At 51.4% G+C, this 14,604-nt stretch overlaps 1 protein-coding gene across 1 annotated transcript in view; it reads right to left on the bottom strand.

Moving 5' to 3' along the window:
• Positions 1 to 14,604, bottom strand: part of VAC14 (VAC14 component of PIKFYVE complex) — a 58,716-nt gene that overhangs the window by 14,580 nt on the left and 29,532 nt on the right. The window contains exon 14 of the mRNA XM_085071690.1: positions 6,336 to 6,468. Within this exon, the coding sequence (XP_084927816.1) occupies positions 6,336 to 6,468 (133 nt within the window). The remainder of the gene's footprint in view (positions 1 to 6,335; positions 6,469 to 14,604) is intronic.

Here is a 14,604-nt window from a genome sequence, read left to right as displayed (position 1 = left end):
TGAAGGTCATGCTGTTGGTGACTACTGGTGCATTGCAACTCTAGAGCCAACCTTTAGCCTGGGGAAAACTGGGTTCCCCCCTCTGGCTCCTGCTTCATGAGGCTGGGAGGGTATCAGAGAGCCCAGAATGTCCCAGAGCCTCACTGAATTAAGACCGCAATAAGCACATGCTTCTGTGGGCTTGTGGAGCCCACTGGGTAATGTCGAAGAGGCAATTTGAGAGCTGAGGGTTTCTGGAGGTACAGTGGGGTTGCTGGCTTCCACCCCAAATTCCCACAGGAGCCTGAGGAGAGCCTGAAGGGCATTCATGGTGCAAGGCCTAGGCAGAGTGAGATGCAGGAAAGCAGAGCCTGGTTGCCACCACATCACTGTAGCACTGTTCTGTATCTCCAAGCATGGGGCTTTTCATGGCAAGCTGGGGAGAGGAAGCTTTGGGGAGCAGGGAGAATCAAAGGGAGGTGCAGAGGAATGGGCTGGAGATAAGTGAGGAGAAACCCACTGACTTCTGCAGAACTGGGAATGTTGACCACCCTGCTCCATCACCCTGTGCCTGGCCAGGCCTTGGATGGGAGGGAGTCCCTCTTTCTGCTTTTCAAATGGGCAAAAAAATAACAAACTAAAAAGCTTTCTCCAGTTCCTCCTCTTGGCGAGGCACGAGGAGGGGGATGGCGAGTGCACAGTTCATTAAAGCCGGAGGGCAGGCGGCCAGCGAGCATCCTGGCAGGCAGAGCAGTGGATTTTCGCAGGCTCGCTGCCTCCCGACACAGAAGCTTCCCTTGTAGCACTCACAGCTGTTTGGATTTTACCCGAGTTCATATCACAGTTTATCAAAGAGGCTCCATTTTTTTCCCCCTTCTTTTTTTTTTGCACTTCGCTGAGTACAAGCCAAACGGTTCCCGCAAAAACAAACGCAGGTTTTGTTCTGCATTGCAGTGGCACGGAGGGTGGGAGAGAGGAAGAGGTGACACGTGTCCCCCCTCCAGCCCTGATTCACTTACAGAGGGATTTTCAGGGCATGGGTTTGGCAATGGCAGCTGGAGGGGCCCAGTGGCACCAGAACACCCAAAAGATGGAGCAGGAGTGGATCCTGCATCCCAACACCGGGTGCCTCCAGCTCATCAGGAGGTATTGGGATGTTTGGCCAAGCAACATTTCAGGGGAGCTCAAGAGCATCCAGGCCTGGGAGAAGAGGGCTTTGACTAGCCCCAGGTCCTGAGCCTCTCCCAGTGAGGGGCTTGGCAGTGAGGACAGCACAGCAGGAGGAAAGGACAAGGTTAGGGATGGGGTGGGAGCTGGGATGGGGCTGGGGGGACATTGGCTCACTGCAGTATAGTGGCATCCTGCAGTTGCGGCATCCCCTTATGACCAAAACAAACACCCACTGGCTCTGTATAGGATTCCCAGTGCATCCCTTGCTCTCCAAACCTATGGCTAAACCCCCATACCACTCCCTCCCGACAGCCCTCCTCACTGGGATGCTGGCAGGCAGCCCTTCCCTTCCCACTCTCCCAGACGGAGAGAACAGCCCTGGGAATGCCAGGCAGGCCAAGTCAAAAGCAATTTAACATGCACCTCACTGCCGGCCTGCCAAGAGCATGGGATGGATGTCTGTGCTCCACAGGACACACTCCTCCAGCCCTCTGCTCCCCTCCTCTCTGATTCCTCAATCTAGTTAGCAGGTTCAAACTCACTTTGTGTCTTTTTCCCTATTTTTTGTGGAGAAACTGGTGTCATCCAGTCAGCCCCAGCCTCTCAGAGGCAGAAGAGCTCTGTCATGCTGAAAAAGGGGGAATGGCCACCCCAGCCCCACAGGCATCACGTACAGCCCTTCACCCACCCAGCGTGACCAGCCAGTGTTTGTCCTCAGCCTTGCCTTCCTCCCTATCCAGCTCTCTACTGCCCTAATCCCAGCAGGACTTTGAGACCTCAAGAACAGTCAGAATTTCCAGCCAGGTGAACTTTTCCCGTCTGCTGGAACTGTAAATCTGCAGCCCCATCACGAGACTCGGGATTTTCCAGCTCTCCAGCTAATGCCATAAATTGGCTGAACAACCTTATATGCTCCAGCCTATGTCTTCCAGAGCAGATGAAGAACCAGCCAGCCCTCCTGGCCAACCCCCACAGGGTTCAAGCATCCCCCCAAAAGCCAAGGACCATCCCCAATCAAATGGACAAGTCCCACCAGGTGCATCACATGGGAGGTGGTTGAAAAGTCATGCCAGGACCTCTTCCAAGCAGCTTAACCTCAGAAAACACCCCGTGAGAAGGTGCCAGGCAGTGGGGAGGTTTGTTTAACAGCTCTATAAAACAAGCTGAGACAACCCCTGTGTGCGGGCCCCTGCCTGGGGAGCAAAGTGCTGACTCAGGCATCCTCTCTGCCCCAGGGTGCCACTGCTCTGAGAGAAAATGGCCTTGCTGGGCTTAAAAGTTAAGCCCCGCACTTCAAAGCATCCGCACACGACATGCATAGGGATGTCTCCAGCCACTGGAGCACATCCCATACCCCGAAGGGTTCATTTGCTGCGGCAAGGTACATCAGCCATGAAAGTCTGAGCTGTTCCATCTCAGAGAGCAGCAAAAAGCCAGCTACTTTGGTGCTAGGCTTGACTTAGCCAGCTGAACGAGTTTCTGGAGCTCAAACTGACCCTGGGGACAGCACAGGAACTGCACAACCAGCCCTGGGGAGGGAGAAGAGGGGAGAAGACAGCTCCTTCCAAGGACAGCCAGCCCTATCCTCGCACTGTGCTCTGAGCAGCAACACTGATGTCCATGGGGTAGGGCTTAACCTTTCCCTTAATCCCCCCATCCCACAGAGCTGGTACCAACCAAGAGGCATTAATTCCAGCCTGTAAATCTCGGTGTGAGCTGAAAAGCTCGGTGCCGCTCTGCTGCCTGCCTCCTGACCGGCCAAGCAGCTTTCTCTCCACAGGGTTTCTGCCCGGAGGACAGCCGTGCTGCTCCACGGAGCCATGTGATGCTTTGGAAGCTCCTCTGCATTTTTCTGCTGCTCCAAGCCATCGTCGGGAGGTCAGTTGCTGAATGGGAATATTTGCTTCTTGCTTAAGGGCTCCATTGAATCCAGGATGGCCACGTGCCAGCCAGAGCAATTAGCAAGAAGGGTGGAAGGTCTCGGATCTGCTTATCAAGGTGGGAGGTAACAGTGATACTCCTGCCTCTAACAACACTATGGGAGCAACCTTTGAGTGCAAACACGCCTGGCTTGAGAGGAGAAGGCAGCACTCGGTATTCTTAGTTTTGAAGGCAGAGTAATTTTACTGGCTTCCAGCCTTAAAAAAAGTCACAAGTGACAGTAAGAGAGAACTGACCCCCAAAGGAACCCTGTCAGCTGCAATGCAGAAAACTGATACCAAGCAGCAACAACAGCAGCAACAACAACAACAACAAAAAAAAAAAAAGAGATCATGGGAGCACATTTCCCTCCTTCCTCCAGGGGAGTGGGGTGGGACAGCATGAGACTCCACTGGATTCATACCACTGGAATTCCCTTGGCACATCCCTTGCCCAGACATTCATGAGGCATCCAAATAGCTTTGAAGAGCCTTCTCCTGGATGTTGCTCTTCCTTTCTTACAGACCATAGATTACAGAATATTCTGAGTTGAAAGGGACCCACAAGGATCATCAAGTCCAATTCCTCCTGCTGGGGCTCAGCTTAGCATGAAAACTCTGCCACAGCCATAGGCTTTCTCTCTGGGAGGTTCCCTTAGGTTGAGGGGATCCTAATCCTAAAGCCCTTGGCACAGATGAAGCACCACAGATGTGATGTTGCACTGAATCCCACTGGAGAAGGCAGCAGACCAATCCATCTCTTGGATGCACAAACAGCACTGACAGAGGGACCATGTGCCAGTGTTGGGTTATCTCCTAGCCTGGTGGTCACAGGCCAAGAAAAAATTCTCTGGATACTTCCTTATGAATTATAGAAGTTTTTGGAGCTGTTTCCCTGTTATTTTAAAGGAAGTTTGTGTTTTAGCTCCACCCTGTCTTCTCTGGCAAAGCATCTTGAGATACTCAGCTTGGGGCTGGGGTTACTGATGATGAGACCACCCACCACAGCCACTGTCTCTGCCTGACCTAGGCTTGGAGGGTGAGTTCTTTTAGCGAGGGCTGCAGGTACTTCTCCCGCTCATGTCCCAGGATCAGGCAGGCTCTGGAGCAGCTCTACATGTCTTGGGGATCACAAGTCCTTAGAGGGCAAAAGAAGGTCCCACCTCCTACAGAGATCACTGGTCAAACCCCACTTCTATCCTCAAGTACACAATGTACCATAACTTCTGTCTCTGGGACTCCAAGGACATATCAGGAGAGTGACTAAAGTCCTTTCAGAGTCAGCAACCAGGCATGAACAAACTTGAGTTGGATTAGAAATAAACTACCTTTAATCGCAGACACCATGGTGACCTCACAGACCTTTGATTTTGCCCACCGGCAACATGACAGGGAAAACTGCTGTGCTGTGCTGGAATAAAACCCCTGTCCCCCATTTCCCTTTCCTGTGAATGCTAATCCTTCAGCTGGAAATCATTGCCTAAACTTAACAGGTCTATTTTTCTTCCCTGCTTCACTGTTCCCGGGCCAGCCTGGGAAAGAGGCAGCAGTGGTCCTTGACCACACTTTAGCAGATGCAGTCCCAGTCTCTCAAGCATCCCCCTTGCGCTCTCCAGCTCAGGATGAAACATCACCAGCATCTCTCAAGTCAAACATGAGGCTGGCTTCTCACCCTGCTGTGCTAAACAGCTGAGCTGGCTTGTGGACAGGGGAGGGATGTAACGTGGGAACTCGCATACGGCTTCAATTTGAAAAGTGGCTATAAATAGCTCCACGAGGCTCCCACGTTCACTGAGTCTCTCCAGCAAGAGATCAATCTTTGCCAGAGAGTCCTGTAAAAGTTTTCTTCCTCTATTCTCATCTTGCTTTTTCTGGAAGCAGCAGAGATGTAGTTTACACCAATCCTTTACCTGCTATCAGTAGGTTTCAGAGTTAATCACTGGTACCTGAGGGCATGGCTCACCCTTCCAGAACCACCACTTTGGCTACAGTCCTGCATCTACTCCACATGAGCAACAATGTGACTTGACAAAGGACAGAGTCATCTATTTTTTAATTTTTTTTTTGCTTTACCAGATTTTTTGGGGCATGAGTCACCATAAAAAGCCTCGGCTTGCTGAGCTGCTGTGAGCCAGTCCCACCGCACCTCTGTCTGGCTGCTGGGAAAGCTGGGCTTGCCATGCAAACTCATCCTGCCAGAGCCAGAGGGAAAAGTTTGAGGTGGCCATAGTACAGGAGAGCTTTTAAATGGGACCCTGCCCAGGCTCACTCTCAGTCTGGTCACCCTGCTTCCCTAACACAGCATGGGGCCACTGCCCTGCCAAGGGTGGCTCATCCTAGGGGCTGTGCTGACCAGGGAGAGGAGAGTGGACACTATGAGTGGGATATTATCTCTGGGATGAATCCAGACTTGGGCAAAAACTGCTGCCCAAGCAGGTACTACTCCACACCCAGCTCAGCTTAGCAAATTTTGGGAGCTCTGCATGTTGTACTTTCCCACTGCAGTGATGGGATCTCCTCATCAGTACCTGGCACACCCCTGTGCCTTTGGAGAGGTGGCACTCTTCTCCCACAGAAGCATTGCTTGTATCTCATGCTCTCCCCCTGTTCATTTGGATGCCACATCCCTTAAAGCAAGGGAGGAAAGCCCAGGGTCCTGCCAGCTGCTTCCACCAACCTCCTCACTGATTTCTCCACCTCGCCTTGACCGTTAACCCTGTTATTTCCCAGCAAGCTGAGGAATGGATATCCCTTGCCCCAGATTTCATTGCATTAAAGATGATTCCCTGCCAGCTGCCACGACACTTGGCATTCCAGCCTTCACATTTGGCTCTCCAGCTTCCACTGCAGCTCCCTAAAAAGCTGAAGCAAAATCTACCAACTCCATGCGTCAAAACACATGGCTTTGGATGGGCGAGCAGCTCGCCAAGCCGGCTGGAGGGATTCACTTGGCTTGGCACTCCGAGTGCAAGCCTGTCTTCGTGCTCCGGCTGGTCTACTTGTTTCTTAATGAAACAGGCTCTGACAACACAGTTTAATAAGGAGCCACTTAGCCTCCGGGGATGGGAGAGAGAAACATGGTGCCTTGACATGTGAAAGACAAATCCCATTTGCTCCAAAACCGTTTGTTGGAGAGCAAGGGCAACTTGAGGAAATGGTTTCAGCTCTGAGTGAATGTGGTACTTGGGCTGCTTGACCCTGCCATGCCTGTCCCACCCATCCCAGGGCTGCTCAGGGACTTCAGTGAGGCTGGTTGGGTGCTCTGACCTGATGATGAAGGCTCCTCTGGTTTCCAGGAGTTTCCGTTCACTGCTGAAGCGCTTGAGCAGGTTGATCATGAACTTGTAGAAGTAGGAGTTCATGGTGGGGGTGGAGGGTGAGCACTCCAGGCCTTTTGTACCTGGGGAGGCAAGGTGAGAGCAAATTAGAGCTGCCAGGGCCCTGCTGCCAAAGCCTTGATGAGAGAGCAGACACTCAAAACATGGTCACAGCACTGAGAAGAGGAGGGCAGGGGCATGGAAAGATTTTCAAGCCTTGTATGACTACATCTGGTTGGTCCAAGCAGAGCCAGCCTGGTCTCAGCTCTCTCCAGCCCAGGAGAAAGCATCTTAGGGTGGTCCCAGCCCTGGAAGCAGCACCTGGGGGTAAAATGGGATTTTTGGGAGTTCATCCTGGAGCTGTTCAGCTTCCATAGCTGGTAGAAGAAGGGGTGCCTGAGGCTCTAAATTGAACCAATCTCATCTCCTCAGATATGGCATGTAAACTCCTCCCAAAACCACGAGATTGCTGGTGAGTTGAAGAGCCTGTAATCCAACCCCATGAGCCACAAATGCCCTGAGTCCAGCGTGCACACCGTGGCAGACACACAGATTCAGCCCCGGGTCACAGCACGGACACCAGTTTACACTTCGTGATGTGATTTTCCCTGAGCAGGAGCCACTTGGTGCAATAGTGTCACATAAAATGTGCCCCTGGGCTAGCTTGAAGTACTGGTCAAACCACAGTAGAGCTCTGGGCTTAGGGATTGTCCTGGTCTCTAAGACTCTTGGCAGGGAGGGCAGGGAAACGGGGAGCTCCCAGCTCAGGGAAATACCCCTTCCACACATGAGAGCAGGGAGCTGGCAGGTAAAGATTGCTTTTCCCACAGTGAAACCCCAGGGGAGATGGTTTATTTAGCAGGACAGCGCTCAAAGCAAATATTTGGAGAAAGCATTTCAAAGGCGACTTTGCCACAAGGAGAGCTCTCTCCCTTAATTTCTCCTTTGGAAAGGCCATGTCTAACTGTGGTAAGGAGGGAAGCCGGCACACACCAGCACCCCAAGGCTATTCCCCACCCACTATTTCCATCAGATAACCGATGGAAACCTGAGCAGTTTGATTTATGGATGTTGTCTGCTTCTACGGACACTCAGCGGAGCATGGAGCAGCCAATTAAAGATGCAATTAAGCTGCCAAAGCCCAGGAAAGCTGATGGAAAAGCTGCCGGTCTGTTTTCCACTCTGCCTCTCCCAGTGATAGACAAGAGATGCACACAGGGCAGCTTCCCCAGGTTTGGATTTAGCATTTAAGAGAACACACAGAGCTAAAAAGAAAGGAAAATTAAATACGAGGTCATCCTGACCAGAACTTGGTGTTCTCTTCCCACTGGAGCTGTGTGTTCACCCACCCCTTGGTATATCTGAAACCCCAAACCAGGCTTTGAAGCAGGCAGCTCCCTGAGCACAAGTGTTCACCATCGCATCACATTTCCCCTCAGCTGCAGGGAAGATGATCTGGGCAAAGGAAAAAAAAAAAAAGAAGGGATCCAGCCGAGCCAATGTGCTCCAAAACAAAGGTGTGTTTGTTCGAAGGCAGGGAGTACCCGGCGTGAAAATACAGCCATGGCCCACATGTCGTCACTACAGCTGCTCAGCACTGCTCAAAAGGGGGTAGAGACATGGTTTGGAGGAGACATGGGGCAGCTCTGCCATCCCACTGTGCCTGCCTACAGCTCAGCCTTGTACCTCCCAGCAGAGCCTGGAAAGGGAGGTGAAGACCAGGCAGAAACTGTCTGCAGAACCTTCAGTACTGCTGTCTTCTTCCATCGACTGGTTCCTGAACCTCAGAACCTTCTGCCCAGCCCAGGAGCAAGGAAGAACTGAGATACAGAGATGGTGAAAAGTCTGCGCCTTGTTTTTCTTAGGAGAGGAAAGCATGATGTGAATCTGCTCGCCCCAGGGAGCCTCTTCACCATACTTTGCCTCTGGGAGCACTGAGAATGAACTCCAGAGGGATCATTTCTCCATCTCTTGCCCACCCGCTGCACAGCAGCTGTGCCTACATGTCCCTAAGGAAGGCTTCCACTGTGGCACACCGTGCCAGAGCAGCCTTGCCAGTGCTCTCTAGGGGTAATGCTGGGGGTGAGAAACCAGTGTGTAGGAGTCTGCCAGGCTGTAAAAGGCTCAACCAAACCTCAGATGGAGTTTAAACAGGCACTATTTCTTCCAAGCAGGCAAAGCAGTTCTCTTCCAAAGCCTCCCAATCTTCCAAACTTCCCGTTTGCTCTGTTTACAGGATGTCTAGGAAGTGGCTGGCACCTTGAGCGCCATGGTGTAACCCTTCCTGGCGTAGCTCAGAGCTCAGCTCACTGCCCTGCGGGTTACAGCTCAGCACAGTGGCATTCCCAGCTTGACAGAACTGTAGGAGCAGCTTGTCAAGTGTTTCTCTGAAGCACGAGAGACAAGCAGGAAGAAGTGTTAAGAAAACTGTGGCATAATTAATTGAAGCTTGCACCTCTCCCCCTTTCCCTGAAGCAAGACTTTGCAGATCCGTAACCTGCCAGATCTGCTGTTAACGTAGCCGGGGCTAGTGGCACGTCACGGCTCTGCTGCCTTTTTTTTTAAATTTTATTTTTAATCTAGCATGGAGGAGGGAACTGGAAGAAGAAAGATACCTCCTCAGAGGAATAATGGAATTCAGTCCAGACATCCACTAAAATAGGTACAAATCGGAATTTTTGGGTTCAGAGAAACATCAGAGCAGTGAAACATGACAAAAGGCCTGTGGGAATTGCAGCTCCATGGCTGCAGTGAATCCACATCAACCTAAGCCCTTATCACGGAATCACAGAAGGGACCTTAAAGCTCATCTAGTTCCTATCCCCTGCCATGAGCAGGGACACTTCCCACTAGACCAGGTTGCTCAGACCTCCATCCAACCTGGCCTTGAACACTTCCAGGGATGGGGTACACACAGCTTCTCCTGGAAACCTGTGCCAGGGCCTCACCACCCTCACAATGAAGAGTTTATTCCCAATATCTAAGCTAAACATATCCTCTGTCAGTTTTACACCATTACCCCTTGTCGTACTAATGATTACAGAAACTTCATGCAGCCCACAACGCTAGGCTAACAAATCTTTTCCCCAGATTCCCTTCACAGACTGGGATAGCGCCAGCGACACGAGTGGGATTCTTGGATCACCTAAGTAAACACCAACATCTGTTCCCCCATCCATGGGCGCCAGCTTGAGCAGAGCACAGTGAATGTCTGCAAACCCCTGGTGCATCCCCGAGCGCTCACTGGCTGCTCATGCTGTTCCCATCGCTTGCGTGGCCACGCTATAAATCAACCGAGACAGGCAATTAGGGATCTATATTAAGGCCCTTATAAATATATATTGTACATCACCCTGGAACATTCAGGCTGTCTGGCTGCTTGATGGGCTGAGCTGTGTCGAGACCTACAGTATCCAAAGTGTCCCCACATTGTTCTGGGTGAGCCTGGAAGACTCCGACACGAACTTGGATTTTCCTATCTCAGCCACAAAGTGCCGAACTTCACCCTGGCATAAAACCTAACTTCTATTAATTTACTATAATTGGTTTCAAACCAGTCTTAATTAAAACCGGTGTGGACTTGCTTAACTCCATTGAAACCAAATTGAAATAAGATTGGAGCAGAACTGATTCCTTTCTGAAGCGAGCTAAAGCTGGGTAAGCTGGTTAAAGAGTATCCACAAGGGTATTTGCGGTGGTTTAGCTAAAATGATTTACCGCAATCTCTAATTGAAGCAATTTCAGCTCGGATATAGGGAGGGTAAGCTAAGAGTTGGCGAGGCCAAGCATCCTTCCCACCCGAGTGCTTTCCCCAAGGCATCATGTTTCCAGCTCAGCCCAGAGAATGATCTCCCTCGGCTCCTCTGGGAGCAACAGGGATAAACCCGGCGGCAGCAGCCGGAGCTGGTCCGTGAGCCTTCAACCCACCCGAGCGCCAGCGGCGTGGGAGTCGGCACTGCCAGATGGTGCTCGGCGAAACCCCGGGCAGCGACGTGGGAATCTGCGCCGCGTCTCCCCCCCGGCAGCCTTCCCCAGGATGTTTTGAATTTTAGCTTTTGCAAACACGGAGTGGCGAAGCCTCGCGGAGCAGGATAAAAATAGAGCCGTAAAAAAGGCAAATCCTCCCCTCCTCCCCCCAGAAAGCGGGTGCAGGGCGTAGCTGGAAACAGATGTGAACATGTCGGCAGCTCAGCTGGGCTCTGGAAAACCTCTACTCTCCCCTCTCCAGAGCACAGGATGCTGCTGAGGAAATAAACCCATCAAAATTTTGGATTGCATGGCCAGGGGCTGTGCTCAGCCTGGTTTTGCCTGGGCACACATGATGTTTCTTCCCTTCCTACCTGGCTAGAGCTGTGTGTTTGTAATTCCTGAGACCTCAGCATCTCAACAGAAAGGAGGTCCCAGATGGGTTGGGGTACATATTTTGATGCCAAATGAGTCTTTTGCTGTTGCTGGTTTCCCCCACTTGATGCAGGGTCTGTGCTCATGGCTGCCTTGGAGGAAGGCAGCAGGCACTAATAATCCTGATGGTTTTCCTAGGAAGGTTAGCAGTCTGCTATTGCTTCATTTTTCTTTGCTAAGTTAAATCAATAAGTAAAAATGCAGCAGGGGTATAGCGCAGTCATTGTTCAGGAGCACAAAGTACCCAACAGAGCTGCCAACCAGGAATAGTTAAGCTTCATGGTGAGCTCAGAGCAGCCTGAGGCTCCTGCATGGAATGGTGAAGCACACAGAAGATAACTTGTAGGAACGAGCAGCAATGGGCTTTGCTGGGCCATTTCCACACCAATATTCATTCTGCTAGTTTGTTTTTCACCTCATTCCTCACCTCACCCTCCAAATTCCTCACAACATCTTGGGGAAACTGAGGCAGCCCAGTTTCGTAACTCCAAGGGAGGGCTTGGCTAGCAGTGATTTATCTACACCATCAGCTTCTCCTTTGTTCACCACTACAGATCAGTAATCCCAGCTGTTATTTGGGAATCCCCAAGCTTTCTGGCTAGCTGTATGCTGTGACCATCTCAGGAGAGATGGATACCTGGAGGCACGCCAGGAGAGTTAATGCTACATCTGGATGGTCTCTCCTGGGGCTTTCCACGGCATCCCAGCTCCACTGTTACGCTGCATCCAGAAAAAGAAACGGATCACCCTTTCCTTTGAATTCCCCTCCTCCCCAAGAGGCAGCAGAATGTTTTTGACAGTCAACCATCCTCAACAGCTTCATACCAGTAGGAAAAGAGATGCCACAGCCACCAACCATCAATAACCAGACTCGGTGCTCGGAGCACTCAGGAACAGCCCTCTTTTCTCTTGTTTGCTTGGCTCCTCTGCTCCTTGCTGTCACACTCCCAAGTCTGCAAAAACTGTTGGAAACTGGCTCCTTCAAGAGCAAGTAGTTGGTGGTGTGATGCTAGCTGCCTCACTGCCTTTCGTTGGGAGGAGGAGTAAGGACAGGTTTCACTTTTATCCTTCTCTAACACTAGAAATAGCAGTTTAGCAAATCTGAGCAACCTGACCAAGGGGCTATGTTCTCTTTTCTACCTTTCATGGACCTCCTGCACCCTCCACATTCTCACTTGATGTTTGCAGAGGCTGCCCTAACATTTTCCAGACTGTTTGGAGGTGGGACCTTGTAATACGCTGCCACCTCTGCAGATCTATTACACAAATGAAGCAACAGACAACAAAAAGGGAGTGGTTTGGCTCACTGAGAATAAAATCCCCCCAAGGTATGTCAAAAGCAAACCCTATCACGAAATATCTCCACTCTGGAGCATTGCATATTCTCCGGTGGGGTACAGCAAGTCTGAACTCAATAGACTACATTTCTCAAGGACTTTTAGCAGTCTCCTCCAGAGTAATCCACTGACTCATGGGATATCCATGGTCTGCTGGTGGAAACCAGTGACCTCAGGCATGTTCGTGCATCCACATATGGAGTCAGGCTCCTGGTAAACATCCTATAGTGTGAGGTGTTCAGAGGGTGCAGCACTCCAGCAGGAAGCCAGGCGGGAGAGACCGGACCAAGGCGGAGAGGAAACAAAGGACTGTAACTGCTTCACCTTACAAAGCTGTGCAGAAAGGAAGGAAGAGATGTGTGCAAGAGATACCCTGTGCAAGGCAGCAGCTAGTCTAGCATCCTTTTGTAATGAGCTTTTGTCTCTCGTGCAGGGCAGAGCGGTAGACCAGGCTGAAGAGCTTGCACCCCTATGATATCATGGAATGGTCTGCATTGGAAGCGACATTTAAAGGTCATCTAGTCCAACCCCCTTTACATGGGCAGGGACACCTCCCACTAGAACAGGCTGCTCAGACCTCCATTCAACCTGGCCTTGAACACTTCCAGGGATGGGGCACCCCCATCTTGTCTGGGCAACCTCTTCTAGTGCCTAGCCATCCTCACGATGAATAATTTCTACCTAATACCTAATCTAAAACTACTCTCTTTCAGCTTGAAGCCATTCTCCCTTGTCCTGTCACTCCATGTCCTTGTCCAAAGATCCTCTCCAGTTTTTTGGAGCCCTTTCAGGCACTGGAAGAGGCTTTAATGTCTCTCTGGAACCTTTTCCAGGCTGAACAACCTCAACTCTCAGTCTGTCTCCTTAGTAGAGGCGCTCCAGCCTCTGATACCCTCTGTGACCTCCTCTGGACTCACTACGACAGGTCCATGGCCTTTCTGTGCTGAAGACCTCAGATTTGGATACTGTCTTCCGTGTGGGGTCTCACCAGAGTGGAGTAAAGGTGCAGAATCACTTCCCTTGACCCACTGACCTCCGTGACAACCCCTCTTGGGTCATCTGCTACTCGTCTCAACTTCTACAGGGTTGGAAAAAAAAAACTCCCAAAGCAAAGCAGGCAGCTGGATTCCCATTGACAGACCAGACTGGCATTTGCACCATCACTCCAAAGACCAGGGGGCTCTTGGGCACAGCCCTGTAGCCCTTGTCCCTGACAAAGTGTGCAGAAGGTACCAAGGAGACACTACTGGAGGCCAGCAGCAGCTACCCTCTCCCAGGGCAGTCAGAGCAGGTTGGGAGGAGATGCTGGGTCTCCCCGGCAGTGCTGAGCTGGGCTGGCCCCAGCTCATTGTGCTTGGAGAAGGCATCGAGGGCAGCTGACCTTACGTAACCGGAGAACAAAGCAGCTAAATAAAAACGGGAGCTGGGAACGGGCTGCGGAAGTGGGACACGGCTTTCCTGACTAATCAACCAGCATCTGAAGGAAACCAAACTCAATGGCAGGGAAACAACTGCATAAACACATGCCGAGGGAAGAAAGGGAGAGAGAGGAAGCAGGGGGAAAACCATGGGGGCACTGGTCCCTTCCACCTCCATTCCTGCCCTTACTGCTTGGATGGCAAAGCCTGAAGTGCCAAGACAGAGAGCACAGCAGGAAATCTGCCATGAGCTCAAGGATTTCAAGGGGTGACCTTGTCTCCCTTTACCTGCAAAGTCACCAACTGCCCACTTGGAAGGGCCTCAGGGACAGAAGAGGATTGGAGCTGGGATGGCTCAGCAGCTCTCCTCCCACTGGCAGCTTCAATGGCAACTCAGTCTGAAGTGGGTGAAGGGAATGGCGAGATTTAACCCTGGGGAGAAGTGCTGGAACCTGGCAGCCCCCACTCTGATGGGGCAATAGCATCCATCTTACTGCCAACACAGCACTGTCTGAACACCACAGTGCCCTAGGGAACTATCCCACACATCCCAGTACAAAACCAGTGACTCCAGAAAGGGGTACACTCTCTCTTTGGTGCCAGCACCAAAGACATTTTTGCCTGGGAAGGGCAGAGTTTTGGCTCACTTGCTCACACCACCAAGGACCACGCTCAGACATGGGGATTTCCACTGGCCACCCTCCTGCTCCAAAAAGTCCTCCCTTCAAGCAATCCTCTGACAAAAAGAGGATTTTCCAGGAGCCTCTGATTTTCCAGGCATAATCCAGGAAGGTCCTGGCCCAGCTGTGACCCTGTATTTCCCGGGGGGAGCTCCCCAGCAGCCCATCCAGTCTCAGCCTTGGGTGGTCAGAGCCAGACAGGACTGAGGCCATCATAAACATCCAAGGCCAACGAACCAGCTACTTTTTCCCTCCCCAAAAACATCTGCCTTTGGTTAAAAGCCAATGACCTTGCAAAGCTCAGCCCCAAATAAATTCTTAAGGAACAATTTTCTCGTGCATTACAGGGAAGAGGAAAATAGGTGAGGAAACCAGAGCCCATT

Source organism: Lichenostomus cassidix, chromosome 11 (assembly GCF_008360975.1).
Source record: "Lichenostomus cassidix isolate B80296 chromosome 11, HeHo_3.0, whole genome shotgun sequence".
NCBI classification, from domain to species: domain Eukaryota; kingdom Metazoa; phylum Chordata; class Aves; order Passeriformes; family Meliphagidae; genus Lichenostomus; species Lichenostomus cassidix.
This window is presented reverse-complemented; position numbering and strand designations above follow the sequence as displayed.